At 35.8% G+C, this 18,447-nt stretch overlaps 1 protein-coding gene across 9 annotated transcripts in view; it reads left to right on the top strand.

Annotated features, from left to right (window-relative positions):
* Positions 1–18,447, top strand: part of LOC109403214 (protein alan shepard) — a 789,956-nt gene that overhangs the window by 647,516 nt on the left and 123,993 nt on the right. For 7 of the 9 annotated variants that reach the window (XM_062853105.1, XM_062853104.1, XM_062853103.1 and 4 more), the window contains one exon: positions 994–1,044. The exons of the other annotated variants lie outside the window; for them this stretch is intronic. In XM_062853105.1, the coding sequence (XP_062709089.1) occupies positions 994–1,044 (51 nt within the window). The remainder of the gene's footprint in view (positions 1–993; positions 1,045–18,447) is intronic. 9 annotated transcript variants of the gene reach the window in all.

An 18,447-nucleotide genomic window follows, 5' to 3' on the forward strand; every position in this document is an offset into this window, starting at 1 on the left:
TTGTATGGGAAAACTTGGTCAAATGTATGCAAAAATGTTAAGTTTTCGAATTTTGCCGCTAGATGGCGCTGTAAGCGTTCAATAATCAAACCCTTTGGTATTATTGTAGCTGACTATATGCCAAACAACTTTGTCGTAGACCGCAAAGTGATCCAACGTCTGTGAAAAAAGTTATACCCTAGGTAAAGTGAGGATAAACTTTATTGTTGCTTTTTCAATACATGTAAAGGAATAATATCAATAATTAAATCTCAATACTTTGCCTCACTTTGCCTAGGGTATAACTTTTTCAAAGCCGTCGGATCACTTCGCGGTCTTCGACAAAGTTGTTTGGCATATAGTCACCTACAATAATATCAAAGGGTGTATTTATTGAACGCTTACAGCGCCACCTAGCGGCAAAATTCGAAAACTTAAAATTTCTGCATACATTTGGCCAAGTTTTCTCATACAAACTTCAAGCGTTTTGAGCGTCCCCTTAGGCTCAACCGATTTTGCTCAAATTTTGAACGTAGCATCTGGGAGTCCAAAACAACTGATTCAGGAGGTAAGACTTGGCATTTTTCGAAATTTTTGTTTTTCATATAAGTGTGGGCCACCCTAATGGTGGTGCTCTGCTTTGCTTCTCCGGCTCTGTTGTGCACTTCCGCTCAGTCAGCGGGTTGCGATTTCCAGACCTAACATATGATTTCTCTTGGCAAGGCGATGGCATTTTGTCACAATACAGCTTTGACAGCCCCCGGGCGCTCAGAATGTTATCAAAGGTATCGATTTCTTTCGAAAATTTATAGGCGATGTAGAGCCGTTTGAAGGCCCACTTGTTGATACTGTGATAACATGAGTGAAGTTCACATTTGCCATGTACGTGAAAACCAAATATTTAAAATTACCTTAATAGAAGAAAAAACCACCTTCGACCAACTAGCAGTGACATTTTTTGATCGTGTCTGAAGTATCATCATTAATTGGTTAATTTTCTTTTCTCTTTCACAGGTAAGCTTATTAGCACCGTCGGAAAGCACCCTTTATAACTCGAAACATCAGGTACTTGAACAATGCTCTACTAACTAATAGTGTAGAAGTAGATGTTTACCTAAGTTCCTCTTTAGTTTCATTACAATTTGCTGGGTTTATGTTTTATGTAGTAATCATATCCTTTGAAACGAAATATATGAAAAACTGGATGCAGACCAAACAAAGCCGTTAACAATAACTAGCCAATTTTTTTTTTTGGTATACTACAAAATCAAGCAAATTTTTTTTATCAGAGACTACTTCAGTAATTATTTTGGAGATTTAAGATATTTCGCTAGCTCTACCTCTCGAAATTTCTAAAGAAATTTCCCAAAGGATTATTTTAGGATATCTAGCACGAGTTGCTTTGGAAATTCCTCCATGCATATCTTTAGAGATCCTATTTCCAGAGACTCCCTCAGTATTTAAAGAATGCGTTCAGTCATTTCTGATTCAAAAAACTTCAAAAGTTCTTTCATTAATTTCTCAGAAATTCCTCTAAAAAATCCTACAAAAATGATCCAGCGATTTCTCTTTAAATTCTGGCCCTCTTGGAATTCATTAAGCAATACCTTCAGGGATTACTTAGAAATTCATTTAAATACTAGCTGAACCCGGCAAACTTTGTCCTGCCTACTGTGTTTTTTGACGTTTCAAGCCTCTGGCCAAGCCCAAGTCCCCGTTCAAAATGTATCCCAATTTTTTTTTTAAACACTCATTTTGCCCATGGTTTTTGCCTCATAAACCTTCCTTGGGTGAAAACTAACAGAACAAAACAAAGACGACCCAAAACCGACGTTCGTTATGCGCGGTCCCACGTATGCCACTGCATTTTTATATATACAGGGGATGGCCAAAATGTTTGGGATAGGCAACTTTTTTTTCTCTCACAAAAAAGTTCAACATGCTATAACTTTTCATAGAGCGCATCAAAAAATCTCAAATTTTGACTGTTTGTCAACCTATTATATGTGCATCATTGGTACAAATTTGGGCTCGATTGATTAATCTTTCGCAAAGTTAGAACCGTTCGGGTAAAACACTATTTTTCAGACAACTCATTTTTGAGCTGTCATATCTCGGAAACCAGTGAACCGAATTTAATGAAATTTTGAACGTAAACTAACAATATGTAAATGCTTTACAAACTATTAAAACATATGTACTTTTTAAACGTTGAAAAAAGTTATCATGGATTGACACTTTTTGGATTTTTCTCGAAAAAATGTAGTTTTTTTTACATCAATGTTAAAAAAATTTAGTGCTGATATCCAAAGATTTTCCACTTCTGTTCTCAAATTATCTCTATTCAGATATATTAGAGCCTATTTAGATTGAAGGAAGAACACATTTGATAATTTTTGTGTGTTATTGTAAATTTGACTTGTTTTTCTCTATATGGGTAAACATTTCAACCCGGTATAACTTAATTCGCCGTGAGGAAATATTACATTTTATAACGTCGTATTAAGTATCAATATATTGTAGATAAACGTTAAAAAAATCGTTCACTTCGGTACACTGGTTTCCGAGATATGACAGTTCGAAAATTAGTTGTCTAAAAAATAGTGTTTTACGCGAACGGTTCTAACTTTGCGAAATATTAATCAATCAACCCCAAATTTGTACCAATGATGCACATATAATAGGTTGACAAACAGTCAAAATTTGAGATTTTTTAATGTACTCTATGAAAAGTTACAGCATGTTGAATTTTTTTGTGGGAGAAAAAAAGTTGCCTATCCCAAACATTTTGGCCATCCCCTGTATATAGATTCTTTTGAAATTGCTCCGTCGAAAATATCGCCTGGGATTCCAGATATTGCACAAAAAAATACTGGAGTAATACTTGAACATATATCTGAAGGATTTTCTGAAAAAATCTTTGGAAGAACTCCAAGAGAAACCTCTGATGATTCCTAGAAGAACTTCTTGAATCTCTTCTGGGAGAGATTCCTGAACAACATTCTTGAAAAATTTCTACACAATGGAGGAGTCAATGGCAAATACCAAAAGGTACTTTTTGGGATATCCCTGAAAGAATTCATGGAAAAAATCTCTCACACACAGCTTCGCAAAAGCTTCTGGAAGTAAAAAAATCCTGCAAGAATTTTTGAAGAACTACCCGGAGAAATCCCTGTAGGATTTTCTGTAAAAAGCCTTTAACTCTTATTGAAGAATTTTTCAAGAATCCCTGGAGGAAATCCACTGAAATCTCTGCAGAATTTGCAAACAAAAGTAGTGGGGGAGTTCTTTGGGAAATCTCTGATAAAATGTATCTCTGAAGGAATATTAGAAAGAACTGGAAAACCCTCTTCAGCTATTCCTAGAAAAATACTATGAAAAGTTTCTGGATAAATGACTAATTTCTAAAGTATTTTTTTAGAACTTTTTTTAATTGCTCCTGTGGTTCGTTTATAAAAATCTACCGGTATTCATTTAGATATTGCTGCAGAGATTTTTTCAGAACTTCATCCATAAATTGCAATACTAATATCTGAAACTAATTTTGAACGGATCCTCGGTGCTAAGTAACTCTTTGAAGATTTTCTGAAGGAAAAACTTTTGAGGATTCCTAGAAGAAATTCGTAAAAATAATCTGAACGAATTTCTTGAAAATAAAAATCCACGAAGCATTTCTGAAATAATCACCGGAGGATTTTCTGGAGGAGTCCCTGAAGAATACTTGAAGGTACTCCTTGGAATACTCTCATCTTTCGTCTTCTTGGTGTATCGTCCCAACTGAGACAAAGCCTGCGTTTCAGCTTAGTATTCTATGAGCATTTCGACTGCGTCAAATTCTGAAGGATTTCATGGAGAAATCCCTGGAGGAATTTTTGGAGGAGTTTGTCTCAGAAACTCCTAGGAGATTTCTAAAGATCACCTTGAGGAATTTCTGCAAGAATCCCTGGCAGAGATTCTGGGAGTAACAATGGAGAAATTTTTGGAGGTATTCTTGAGAAAAATTCACACGCATCCCTGTAAAAAATGCAGATAAAAGTAGCGGAGAAATTCTTTAGAAAACCTATAAACAAATGCAGCTCTGAAGGAATACCGGTAAAAATTGAGGAACTCCCATTCAGGTATTCCTTGAAAGTTTCCTGGAAAATGCCATGGAATAATCCCTGGCGTTTTTTTCCGAAGAAATTTCTTTAAAAAATTCTCGTAAAATTTCCAAAGGATCACCGTTAAAAAACCAGGAGGAATTCCTAAATGGTCGGCGTTAAGTCAGACCGGACCATCTGTTTTTTAATAATTTCGAGAAAATGTCCTGCAAGCACTCGAAATTTCAAATCTCTGGCAATATTTATAGAAATACTATTATTCTTTTATGTAATGACACATCTGCATCGAAATAACGTCGAAAAGTTCAGGTTTAACGAATTCCCCAGCTTATCTTTGCCTGCCTGAAAAATAGCGTAGTCCACTCTGACTGAACGCCGACCAAATTAAGGTATAAATAAATCCAAAAACATGTTTCCAAAAGGCAGTTCCTTGAGAAATACCTGGAAAAACTTCTAAATCAATCTCTGGAGAATTTTCTGAAAGAATTTTTTGAGAAATGCCTGTAGGAATTGCTGAGGATATGCTTGAGGAAATATCTAAAAAAATACATTGAAAAAGCTTTAGAGGAATTCCAACAGGAAATACTTAAAGTATTTCTGAAAATTCCCATTCCCAGAAGGAATCCCTAGTAGAATCCCTATAACAACCCTTGAAGGAGTCTACGAAGTCAACTCCTTCAGAAATTTCTTGAGGAATTCCTGCTAAAATGTTTGCACAAATTTATGCAAGAATCAGATGAAAAAAAATAATGGAATTTCATATTTTGATGGAATCTCTGACGGAATACCTGGAGGAACTCAAAGAGAAAACCCTTAAGAAATTCGTGAAAGAACTTCTTCAGAATTTTCTTTAGAAATTTCTAATTCCAAATAAAACTCTTGGAGGAATTCCTTCTAAAGTTTTAGAAATGTGCTCGAGTTTCTGAAGCAATCCTCGAGGAAAGTTCCTAATAATCCGGAAAGAAATCCCAGGAGGAATTCTTGAAGAATTCCGTGGCTTCGTTTCTCGATCAATCTATTGAGATTTTTTCGTGATACTCGTGAAAATATCCCAAGGAGAGCTCCTGGATTCGACATTCTAAAGAATTAACTGGAGGAATATTGAAAGAAATTCTTCCTGAACTGAATTATAGCAAGAATGCTCTTTCTGCAATGATATCAGAAACATTTCGAAAGCAATCTGAAGGTATTCCTGAAAAAAAAAACCACTGGAATACCTGCACAAATTGCAGGCAAAAGCACTGAAGAAAATCCCTGAATAAAAGAATCTGTACAGAAATTTCGAGAAAGAATGGGAACTATTTCCAAAAATGCATAGAAAAAAATTAAAAAAATGCCAAGGAATAAATTTTGGAGTATATTTTTCTGACGAAATTTCTTAAAAAACTTCTGGAGAAATTTCTGAAGGATCACCAGAAAAAATCTTGCAAAAGTTTTCAATTAATTCTACGAAAAATGTCATTAAATTTTATATCCAAGTTGTATGAAAAATTTTCAATAAAAAAAGAAATTTCTACACATTTTTTACATTTCTCAAATAAATCGTCGAAGTACCTCTACGAATTCTTCCAGTAATTAATCAAAACAAATACTCTTCTCAAGTTCGTCAGAAAAAGTTTAGAGAAATTTGCCTGATTTTTTTCCTTGATGTCGATTGTAATATAACAAAAAACGTTTCTCTGTTTCCTTAGAAAAGTTTTCTTAATTTTTTCTAGAAATTTTCCTTGGATTTCTCCGTAAATATTGTAACGATCCTTTCAAAGAGAATTTCCACGTATACCTACAAAGATTTCTAGGATGTAGGAAGGATTCCTACATTTTCAGAATAATTCAAAATTCTCACAAGAACTTCTCCATATATTTTCTTTCGGGTTTCTTCCAGTATTTCATTTTATTCTGAGGTAAAAAAAAACTCTAAGGGTTGCTTAAGAAAATGTCCAGGAGATTTCTCCGGCAGTTCATCCAACAATTTGTTTCAAGAGTTTCTCCAAGATTTCTCCTAGATTTTTTTCTTGAAATTTTCCCCGAAAGTTACCATGAAAAATGCAGAAGAAATTCCCAGATGACATTTACAAAAATTTCCCCGAAGACTGGTCTGAAAGTTTCTACAAAATGTCGTTCAGAAATTACTCCAAGGATGACTTAAAAAAATTCTTGCAAGGGATTTTCTAAAGGATTTATTAGGAAATTCCAACGATGGTTCTTCCAAAGAACCATCCTGGAAGTTTGCCGAATACTTGTCCAATGATTCCTCTAAAACGTATCTTATTACTCTTCTCGGGAATCCTGCAGAAATTTCACCGAGGATTTTAATAAAAAAGTCCTCAGACAATATAATATTATAAATTTCTCCAAAGAATCCTCTAGAAATGTCCTTTAATTTTTTGATTGCTTCTACATATATTTTTTTTTCTTCAGAAGTAGAAGTTTTCTCAAGAAATGTCAACTAGATTACCTCTAAGAGTTTCTGCGAAGATTTCTCAACAAATTCGTCCAATAATCTTTCAATAATTTCTCCATAAGTTCCCCAAATATATAAATTTACAAATTACTCCGAGGGTTCATCTGAAAGTTATTCCAAATTTCCTTCAAAAATTCCTTCGAAGGAGCTCTCAGAGATATCTTCTCAAATTTCTCCGAGAAATCCTCAAATTCCTCCAAATTCCTCGAGAAATTGCAGTTACGGAAGTTTATCCGAGTATTCATCAGGAAATGTCAACAAGGGTTCTATTCAATGTTTCTTTCAGAAATGATTCTCCTATTTTTTTCAGATACTCCATCGAAATTTCTACGAGAAATCCACCCGATGTTCCTCCAAAGTTTTAACCATATATTGTAACGAAAAGTCTCTTTAATATGGGTCATTCCATATGAAGTGACCGAGAAAATGTGAAAACTTGCAATCGACCATCACGGATTTGAACCAAATTTGGCTGAAATATTTGTTTAGGTAGAAAAAGAAAAAATCCAAATTTTGGTGCCGATCGGATCACCCCTCGGCCCGTGGCAGCACCCCTCGTTTTGGCCGATATGAAAATTATCCTCTCTTTCTTTTATTTTTATCATTGAAACGATTGCACCTACACATTTTCGACCTTCGGCTTTTTTAAAGGAAATCAGGGAATCCAGTAAAAATATTATTTTTTTGATACAGTGTTGCCAGATATCATATTTTTCAATTTTAAAACTAAAAATCGATTTTTCTCAAAACACTTATATTTTGATTTTAAAAATTTTGATTCCATCGTGTTTATCAGACGTTTTTCGATCGAAAAAGCTTAACTCCCCAAGGTAATTTGCGTCGTTCCTGAGATATAGCGTTTTTAAGAAAAAATATTCATTTTTTTCATATGAAGTATCATATAAAATCAGGGGCAGTTTATAAATTTCGCAAAAAAAATAGTTCGATGCCATATAAAGACGTTTTGTGTTGATTTGAAAAATATCAAGTATAAAAAGGATTAAAAAAATGTTACAGTGTTGCCAGTTCATCAATTATGAGTCTATCGTAATGGACTAGCATAGCCTGTTGAACTAAAAAAATGTATCTATTGAGATCATCAATTCTAAACAAATTTCATATATTTTAACATTATCTGAACAGAAGTGCTGCCAAATATGTAATATTTATTGTATAAATCTTAATTTTACTAGAACATTAGTATGAAATCTAATTAACAAGCCAAAAGTATTTTTTTATTTAGGTTTAGTACATTTGGCAACATTGACGTAAATTATATTCAGGAAAACATTTGATGAGTGAATTTATAAGCAACAGTGCTGAAAATGTAATTTCGATATAACTACATTCAATGACCCACAGCTAATTTCAGAAGCTGAACCTGAAAATATGGACTATGATAAAATATGAAGTATGATATCCTTTCGAATTAGATAATATTAGATACTACGAATCATCGCGCAACTGGTAGCTCAGACTTCAATATTTTTATTTTATATTCGAAGGTCCAACTCCTTATAAAAAACCCTGTAAAAATATCTTTTGATTGATTTTTACAGCAGTGTTGCCAAGTATGCTAGAATAGCGGAAACGCAAACAATAGGTGCGGGGATGCTTAGTATTGCGTTTACTCTTACTGGATTGCAAAATAATAGATCATGTCCTTTATTGTCCCGGGCAGAGAAGTGAAGAACAGTGTTGAGTATTGTGTTGTCTATTGATGTGATTGCATATGGTACGAGTTTTTGTTTGTTCTTCGTGGCGAAGAATGAACAAAAATTTCTGAGTCTAATGGATTAGTGGCGTTTGCTCCCTAGAGCCTACTTTTCTTAGGCTTTTTCTGCATGGAAAAGAGATCGGTTATACGCAAAGGTTAATTCCGATAAATCAAATCGTTTGTTCGATCAATTATAGGTGACTCCCAGATCGACAATGTATTGTATCATATTAAGGATCGGTATATTCGCCTCACTCCATTCATATTCACTCCTCTTTGCTGAATCGAATCGAGAAAGATGCAGCAAACGCATTGTCGTGATCAGCGCTGTTATTGGTCGTGAGCTTCCCATGACGATGAACAAGTAGGCCCTTTCATCGTCACAAGACAAAACGAGCACTCACGCACTTCGTCATGTTGTTTTGCAATGATCAAGCGTCATGACGGAAACTTTCATATTGCTTTGAAATTAAAATTTTCACCTGGTCCAACCAAATTTAGACTAGCCGTTGTATTTAACAGATAGAGAGGACATACATTCATGCTTTGACGGATTTAAACAATGACAAAATCCATGAATGTTGTAGGAATTGCCTTGTTTACAACCATGTCACGCTCCGTCATGACCGAAAAATGAGCGAATATTGTTAGACTCTCTTGGTCATTGTCTCCCGATTCGATGACATTGAGAGAAGCACTTCTGTAAAATTCGCGTAACGACCCGTGTTGACGCTGACGCTTTCCAAGCCTGGTCGTGATCAAGCATGCAACCCCATCACCAGTGGAAAGCCATGCACACGTTGCTTGACATGGCTATTCGTTGCCGTTTGTCGCAGTTTTGATCGCAAGCGAATGAATGAATGGCGAATGGTGAAGAATGCTGGTGAGTGATCGAAGTGGCTGCTGTCGTCGCTGATAAGTAAACACACAAACTAAAGCGACAATCGTTCGCTGCGATTAACCATGGAGTAGCAATTATGAATTGTGTTGCCATCTATGCTCATACTCATGCAGTGTTGCCAAATGTGCTCGTTATGCATAAAAAACAGAAATCATTTGTTTTTATTTGGTGTTATCTATTTACGAAAGCTTTCGTGTAAATTAGATGTTTACAATAAAAATGGCATGTGTGGCAACACTTCCATCTACAATATCGTTGAAATGAATAAAATGACAATTGGAATGAATTTCACAATAGATACATTTTATATTTTAACAATTTATCCTCATCTTTTCCAATAAACCAATTTTTTATTGCTAACTATCAAACTTACAATAACTGTCAATTATCGGGTCATTTTATCAGATAGGACCATAAACAAGAAAACACAGACAAACAGACGTAACATTGGAAAAAAAATCCAAATACACGGTTTTAACGCTCTTTTTAAACCTTTATAGTTGTAGCTTTCACAACCAGAGGTGCACACATCATTTTTCTAAGCATTAGACGTTTCACCTAGTGTGAACTAGGCGATGGATTTTCGCGAAAAATTTTCTAGGTGTTACGTCTGTTTGTCTGTGAAGAATATGTCAACAACAGGGTCGTGAGAGAGGATGTGTTTTTTTTATCTTGCTCACACATCTTGCAACACACATGGTGCGATTTTTCAGAATAACCTGTGCATTGTCAAGCACTTGAAGGTTTGGTTTCATGGTATAATAAAAAAGGTAAATTGGCAACACTGTCACAATTTTTTTAATCCTTTTTTATACTCGATATTGTTCAAATCAGCACAAAACGTGATTATATTGCATCGAACAATGTTTTTTTTACGAAATTTATAAACTGCACCTGATTTTATATGATACTTTATATGAAAAAAATAATATATTTTTCTTAAAAACGTCATATCTCAGGAACGACGCAAATTACCTTGGGGAGTTAAGCTTTTTCGATAGAAAAACGTCTGATAAACACGATGGAATCAAAATTTTTAAAATCAAAATATACGTATTTTGAGAAAAATCGATTTTTAGATTTAAAATTGAAAAATATGATATCTGGCAACACTGTATCAAAAAAATAATATTTTTTCTGGATTCCCTGAACGATTTCTTTTAAAAAAGCCGAAGGTCAAAAATGTGTAGGTGCAATCGTTTCAATGATAAAAATAAAAGAAAGAGAGGATAATTTTCATATCGGCCAAAACGAGGGGTGCTGCCACGGGCCGAGGGGTGATCCGATCGGCACCAAAATTTGGATTTTTTCTTTTTCCATCTAAACAAATGTTTCAGCCAAATTTGGTTCAAATCCGTGATGGTCGATTGCAAGCGGTCGGTCACTTGGCGTGGAATGACCCATATTTCATCTCAGCCTTCAATGAGTTTTCAGAAAATTCCTCAAAAAACTCCAATATTTCTCCTGGAAGTTCCTTTGAGGACTCCATTACAAAGTATTTAGAGGATTCTTGCAGAAATTTCTCCGAAAATTACTGTAGCGAATTCATCAGCTAGTCCTCTGAGATTGTGACCACGAATACTTCCAAAAATTGTGCGGCTCCGTGGTCGTGCGGCTAGTGTCACCATACTGTTAGTCGCATCGTGCTGAAGAGCGCGGATTTCGATTCCCGCCGCAGCTGTCAGGAAAAGTTTTCGGCTGTGCCACTGGGCGTTGCATGTAAGTCCGTTGTCTAGTGCCATGCTTCCTTCAAAGAGCGGAAAAGCTCACACACTCTTCCAGGAGTTCTTCCGAGGATATATTTGGAGGAATATTTATAAAAACTTCCGGAAGCATTCCTTGCAAAAATTAAAAAGGTATTCTACGGAAAGTAAGAGAAAGGAGTTCTGAACTGCTAAACCGTTGAAATAGAATATATTTTTTAATTTTCACTAAAATTCCGAAAATTGTTGCCAAAAACACCTTATGTTCTCTTACTCCGACGTTTCGATCCGTATCGGATCTTTATCAAGGAATCTGTATTTATTCGGAACATTATAATTATTATCGTTTTACAAGACACTATCACCCCAACCGTGTTTGTTGTTTTGGTGGCGAAATTCGTTGTTGGATAGTCCCTTCTCTGTGTTTTGATTACCGAGTGTGAGAGGTCTTCGATATTGATGAGCGAACGAAAAACTGTTTCCCTATCTGTTTCGTTTTCTTTCGCTTCCATAGCTGTATCCTCGTGATACTACCACTAGTAAAAGACAAGACTCCAAGAGACGAGCAAAGCAACGTTGTGTACAAAATTGACTGCGACAACTGTGATGACTGCTACATTGGAATGACGACGACAAAGCTGAAAGCACGCACATCTGGACATCGTTCTACGCATCGTACGCAAACTTACGGCGCTGAGAGAAGCAGGACACACGAACACAGACGCATCGATAATAAACATTAGGGAAAAGACAGCACTAGTAGACCACGCAGCAGGGAATGACCATGTATTTAAACTTGACAATGTGAAGATATTAGATAGGACATATAGACCATCAAATCTTCCCATTTTGGAAAGTTGTTACATCAAAAAACACGCCACAAACGGTAAATAAACGCTCAGACACATACAACCTGCACGTAGTCTACGCTGCTTTACTCCACACGATAAAAAAGCATACAGATGACGAAAATAAAAAATCAAAACAGAACGAATGTAAACACAACACAAGCTAATCACCCGAACACACTAAGAACCGAACACATAACACACGAAGTTTAAAATCATCAACCGTCATTTTGAAAACGTAGACATACAGTAGCGAAACAGGTCCGAATTCCGATCACTAGTGATTTAAGTTACGGTTTTCCGGATGAAAACGGACGGGAAAGTAAGTAAAACTTGACAAAAATTCGTTGCAAAGACTGACAGTCAATTATTTGCAGCTAGAATATCGAATGACAGTTGAAAGATTGAAAAATCCACATGACGAAAAAACGACCAAAAACTCGGTAATGTGTTAATTGTTTGTAAAGTGTCTTGTAAAACGAAAATAATTGTAATATTCCGAATAAATACAGATTCCTTGATAAAGAACCGATACGAATCGAAACGTCGCAGTAAGAGAACATAAGGTGTTTTTGATCTCACAATCGGACTGAAAAACCAAGAAATTCTCAAAAGAATATGTACACCAAGAACAGTCGTAATCCATCAACCAATGATTTTCTCAGAAACACCCTTGTGCCTCGAGGTTTAAAATTGATTCGTGTGACACGCCTCATTCATTGGGACAATTTTGATTGTTTCGGTCATTTACGGACAGATTGTAAAGCTTCCATGAACCAGGTTGAGAAGTATTCAATTCTCACGAATCATCATAACAGTATGCAATGCAGCATTCATCGAACCAATAAAAATGAATGAAGAAACCATGCTTAGGTATCGACTATCTTTGGTAAAATATTGTGGACCCCAAAATTTATCACCAGCAATCCCAAAGTGGAGAACATCCTCAGTCATTTGGAACGGCCGGATGACAGTACCACACTCTTGGCACCACTAAAATCATATTTTCATGTGTGCAATAATGTCAGCAATTGGTCCTAATTCATTGCCTCCTTCTATACGTACCTATCACAAATACGAAACAGTCACCTACGCCGGCCGCGACTGCTTGTGGTTGCTGTTCAAAATTCGAATTTCATCTGACTCTGAGCCCTGCATATAGCAAATCACAAACGGAACGAGCAGAGCGAGCATTCGCAGCCGCCTAATCATATCAGCCCGAAGCCAGCTCAGAGGGTACACACAAATGGAACCGGCTCCTCCTAGGCATTTGGGGAGTATAGGTAGAAGGTACAAGCATTCGCACACGTGATGTGACTGTTATGACTCATTTAGGCTCCGATGATGCCGACTTAAATTATATTGTTTCACTCAGCTCGCGTTGCCTCAGAGCCCGCGCATACAGCCCTTGCTGCCCCAAACCATGTTGAAAACATTTTCACGTTCAAGGGTGTTGTATGTCAGCGTCAGCAGCAGTCAGCTCGGTTTGGTTTCAGTGTTTTCTAGCTGATAACGAAGGAACGCAGCAGTGGAGCTTTCTCGCGCGTCGTCGTCGGACTGAATGAGCTTCCACCACATAGCAGTACAATCGGGGGCCACATACATAGGTGGCGGTCGGTGGTGGTTACCGACTGCAGCGGGGCCAGCTGGGCGATATATGTTCTATTCGTTGCCGCCGCCATTAGAGGGCAGAGAGAGTGGTCGGAAATGAGATAGCAGTTTGAACCACATAAAAAGACAAACAATTTTCGAATGTTGATTTTCAGCGAAATATTGTTGGGCAGTGATCAGTATACTTAGACCCGGAAAGGTATCCTTCAAAGTGGAGCGGATTTGGTGTGATAGTCAAAACACGTGACTATTATGCGGAGGACCGGGGATCGAATCTCACTCCCGACAAGCTCACTAAGTGTGAGTTCCTTCGGAAGGGAGGGCTGAAAATCCCGTTAAGGTGAAACATCGAGAAATCCTATTGCAATTTTCCATACAAACTTTAGAGGCACAAATATGACGAACGCAGCATAGAACCAAGCCGTACTTGTTCATCCTGGCTTTGATCACTTTCAAAAAGAAGCAATTTTTTTTAAATAGAGCGCATTTGTTTACGAATTTTTAAGATTGGTGCTCTTGAAAAAGTAAGTAGGGATCGGCCATAGTGGCAGCCATATTTGTATTGTCTGATGTTTATCCTTAATACAGATAAAAAAAAAAAGAAAAAATAACTGCGCTCGCGAGGCTGTGGCAGCTTTGGCAAAACAGTCCGTCACCAAAAGGTTTAATTATCATTTTAAAACTGTTTGCAATTGAATATCCTTCTGCTGGTGTGTGCTGATATCCCAAAAACACCGCCTCATTCTCGAATATGCTTAGAATCTGGCTGCTTCTGACATTGATTAGGGTCAACCTTGACTGTGCCTAGTTTTCAACAGTTTCAACGCGTAAAAAGCGAACCCTTAAGGTCGGAGCGTCGTTCGAGTACCCAATGGGAAATCGTTCTCAAATTTCATGGACGATTTATTCCAGCGTGCGGGTGGCTCTAAGTAAAATCGAGAGTCACCCAAATGGAAGAAGGAAGCTGACTGCTCTGGCGGAGACTACTAGAGGTGGTGCACTCGGTGACCTATTTGCCACAGTCCCAAAGGTCGGGCCAAACCTGTCGTCGTAGTCATAGTCGCCGGGTGGCAAAAATGGGTGATTTAATTTCGCCTGGTGTTGATAGCGATGAGCGTGGAACGAGGACATGAAAGAAATTGGAAACTAATTACGAAAATCAGGAGCTTTCATCAAATGTTACAGACGGCAGAGGGATGCCGAATGAGTGTCCTTTTTTTCTGTTAAAATAAGGTAATGGCGAGCTTGGCAGTAGAGATTTGATTTAATTTGAAATGGTTACTGCAAAGTATTTCAACGTTTAGTCTTTTTGGTGGCATGTAACTTTCTGAGTATGAAACCTTTTAGAAGAAAATGAAAAATAGAAGTGATGTAGAATATATTCCTTCGGAAATTTTCAATAGAAAGCCAGACACCTAGAGAATTCCTGAAGAAATTCCAGGAAAAATCGAAAGAAACCACTTAAGAAGACCTTATTGTTTTAAGAGAATTTTCAGAATTATTTGTGGAGTAGTCCTCACACAAATTTCAAGGAGAAACGTCGGTGAAATTTTCAAGATACAATTTTTCGAGGAATTTTTGTTAAAACTCCTGAAGAACTTTTGGGAGAAATTTGAGAAAGATTTTTTTGACGAATTTCTGGTGGAATTCTCACAAAATATAGGTGAAATCGTTGAATTCGCCATCGTAGGGATTTTAATTGAACTTTCAGACGAATCTTCAGAGATTCATACATATCATATGTTTTGAGAACCTTCTGGAGGAACCCTCTTGGAAGAACATTGATGGAATTTGTTGAGAAATCCTTACAGAAATTTTTAAAGGTATTTTAGTAGATATTTCGACAGGAAGCTTCCGATGAATTTTTGAAAGTGAAATTGATAGAAGAATTCCCAAAAAATAAATAGGTTAAGGAAATCTTTAGACGATTCTTTGGAGAAATTTATAAATGTTTGCTTGAGAAATTCGTAGGAGAATCCTCAGTGAAAATTTTACAGGATTCTTGGTAAAATCATTTTGGAATCTTTAAACAAATTTCGGTGAACTCTCAGGAGGTTTTTATGAAAGAACCATCGTTGGTATTTCTTAACTAAATCTAAAAAATCCTTGAAGGAATTTCTTGAGGAAATTTTTAAACAAATGTCTGAAGGATATTTTGTAGAAATTCTCTCGCCAGTCTTCGTAGAATGACGTGTAGGTATCATCTATGAATTTCTGCTGCAATTTTCAAAGTAACTTTTCAAAAAAAAAATAATAAAAAAAGAAGCCCTCGGAGAAACTTTTCAAACAAATTGTTGGCTGAATTTCCGGAGATATCATTCAGATTCCTTGAGCAAAACTTAAAGAATTTTATTCTTGAGAATTCCAGTTAGAATCTCGAGAGTTTCATACTCTGGAAGAAAGCATTAGGCGAAACTATACACATTTCCTACTTTTTTGGTTTCCTGATCGTTGTGCGAGTTTATAAATCCGAAAAGGACTTTCTGAAAGAAACAATGTAGAAATTGCAAATGAATTGCATGGAATGTTTTCTTAAATACTTTTTTGCGGAGGATTTTCAGAATGAAACTGGAGAAATTCCCAAAGGAAGTTTTCAGAAGGTATTCATATAACAATTTCGGAAGTAACCAGTAAGCGCAAAATGCGGCACTGACAGCGAGTAGTGTTATGCAAGAGTCTTATTTCGTCCAAATGCTTACCCTGGAAGTAATTTCTAGAGAAACTCAAGAAGATTCGATGATAATACTTACGTAGCATCTAAAAAATTAAGTTTCCCTAAATGGAGGAATTTCTAAAAAAAATTAAGAAGATTCAATTAGGGAATCAAAGGCAAAATTTCTGAAGAAATTTCATGTGGAATGACTAAAGGAGTTGAAGGAAAAAATTCCAGGCAGGAGATTCTTAAGAAATCCTTGGAATATTTTCTGGATAAATTTCTTAGAGAACCATAAGATTTATTTCTGAAGTGATCTCTGAGAAAAGGAGAAATTCCTGTGAGATTTTCTGGAAAAATATCCAAAGGCACCGCTAGAAAAGTTTTTGAAACAATAATCGTGAAAAAAATCCTAAGGAAATCCATGGTAGATTTTTTAAAGAATCCTTCGAGAATTTCAAGAGAAATCTCTGAAGAAATGTCTTAAAATATTTTCCTTTTCTGGGAGGATTTTTTGAAAGAACTTGTTGTTGAATTCCTGTGGAAATTTCAAGAGGAAATTTCCAGAAGGATCTCGGTGAGAATTTCCGATGAAATTTCTGAAAAGCTTTCTAAAAAAATCGGAAGAATTTTAGAATAGAATAGAATAGAAAGAATCTCCAAAAAAAAATAAAAATTAAAATAGTACCCTGGAGAAATTTCTGAATAAATATCGAGAGGATTTTTTGTTTTTAGGAAAACCCTAGACCAAATTCTGTAACATTCCCTGAAGGAATTTCTAAAAAAAACCTGAAGCTTTCGATGGAAGATGATCTATAAAAATTCTTTGTGAATTTTTTGAGGAATCCTTAGTGAAATTTCTAAAGCAATCCCTAAAGAAAATTTCCGAATTAATACTTGAATGAGGTTTAAGAAGAATTCGTGAAAGCATTGCTAGGGGAATTCGTGGAGGAATGACAGAAAGAATTTTTGAAAAATTTTCTGAAAAAAACCGAAAAAGTTTTTAAATGATTTTCTAAAGGAATCCTTTGAGAAATTTCTAAAAAAAGAGATTTTTTGTTTTAGGAATCCGTGTACAAATATCTGAGAGAATCCCTGTAGAAATTCCTGAAGAAATTGATAAAATGGAATTTCTGAAGTAATGAATGCAAGAATTTCTCTAAGAATGTTTCATTAAAATTTTTCTGCAAGAAAATCTGGTGAAGGAACTGAATGACTAGAGCAATTTTGAGTAATTCTTGGCGAAAAAAATTAAATCCTTTGGGGATTTTTTTTCCAAGTACCCGTTGAAGAATAACTTTGTGAATTTCTGTAGAAATCTCTACAAATTCTTTAAAGGCAATTTTTAAAGATTTTTCAAAGGAGGAATCCTGAAAATTTCCGGAAGAATCTCGTATGGGATATCTGGTGAAGTTTTTGGAGAACTTTCTGAAAAACTAGGAATTTTTTTTAAAAACAATATCCCTGAAAGTTTTTAAGAATAATACCCTGGAGAAATTTCTGATTAAATTTTTAGAGGATTTTTTGAAGAAACCCCTGAAGAAATGCATGGATGAACTTCTGAATCACTCAATGCAGCATGTTCCAAAAGAATTTTTAGTGATGTTTATGAAAGAATCTAGTGAAATTATTGTAGAAATTATTTCTAAAGAAATCTCTTGAGAAAAATTCCGAATTAATATTTGAAAAAGTTTTTAGAAGAGTCCGTGAATGTATTGCTTGGGGAGTCCCTGGAGAAATCCTTGGAGTAATTTCTGAAGGAATTTCTGGAGGATGGTCAAAAAGAATTTTTGTTTTTAATCCCCGACACAGTTTTTAAAGGGTTTTCTAGAAAAATCCAGTTAGCCTAGTGGTTAAGGCTATGGACCGCCAATCCGGAGACGATGGGTTCGATTCCCGTTCCAGTCCGGGGAATTTTTCCGACTTCCTGGGCGTAGTGTATCATAGTCCTTGCCACACAATATACAAATTTATGCAATGGCAGGCAAAGAAAGCCCTTCACTGCCGTAATTCTTCAAAGTGACGTAAGCGACATTAATTGTTTTGGTCCATTTTTTGGTTACTATGCATAAAACTCTTATTCATCCTTTAAGTTTCTTTCCATAGATGATAGATTACAACTAGATCTTGCATTCTAGTACAGCAAGAATACCACAGTGTTATTTTTACACCAGATTTTATATATAATATACCATAAAATATCAAAATTTTGGATGACGCTTACGTCACTTTGCAGAATTACGGCAGTTCAGTTAATAACTGCGGAAATGCTCAAAGAAAACTTAGTTGAAGAAAGACAGGCCCAGTTCCAGTGGAAATGTACAGCCCTGAAAAAGAAAAAGAAGAAGAAGAAGATTCCTCTGAGGAATTTTTGAAAAAAATATCTAAAAGAGTTTTTGAAGGAATGCTTGGACAAATTTCTGGAAGAATTCCTGCAAAAAATCCTGAATAAATTCGTAAAACTAAATTTCTGA

This window comes from Aedes albopictus, chromosome 2 (genome assembly GCF_035046485.1).
Source record: "Aedes albopictus strain Foshan chromosome 2, AalbF5, whole genome shotgun sequence".
NCBI classification, from domain to species: domain Eukaryota; kingdom Metazoa; phylum Arthropoda; class Insecta; order Diptera; family Culicidae; genus Aedes; species Aedes albopictus.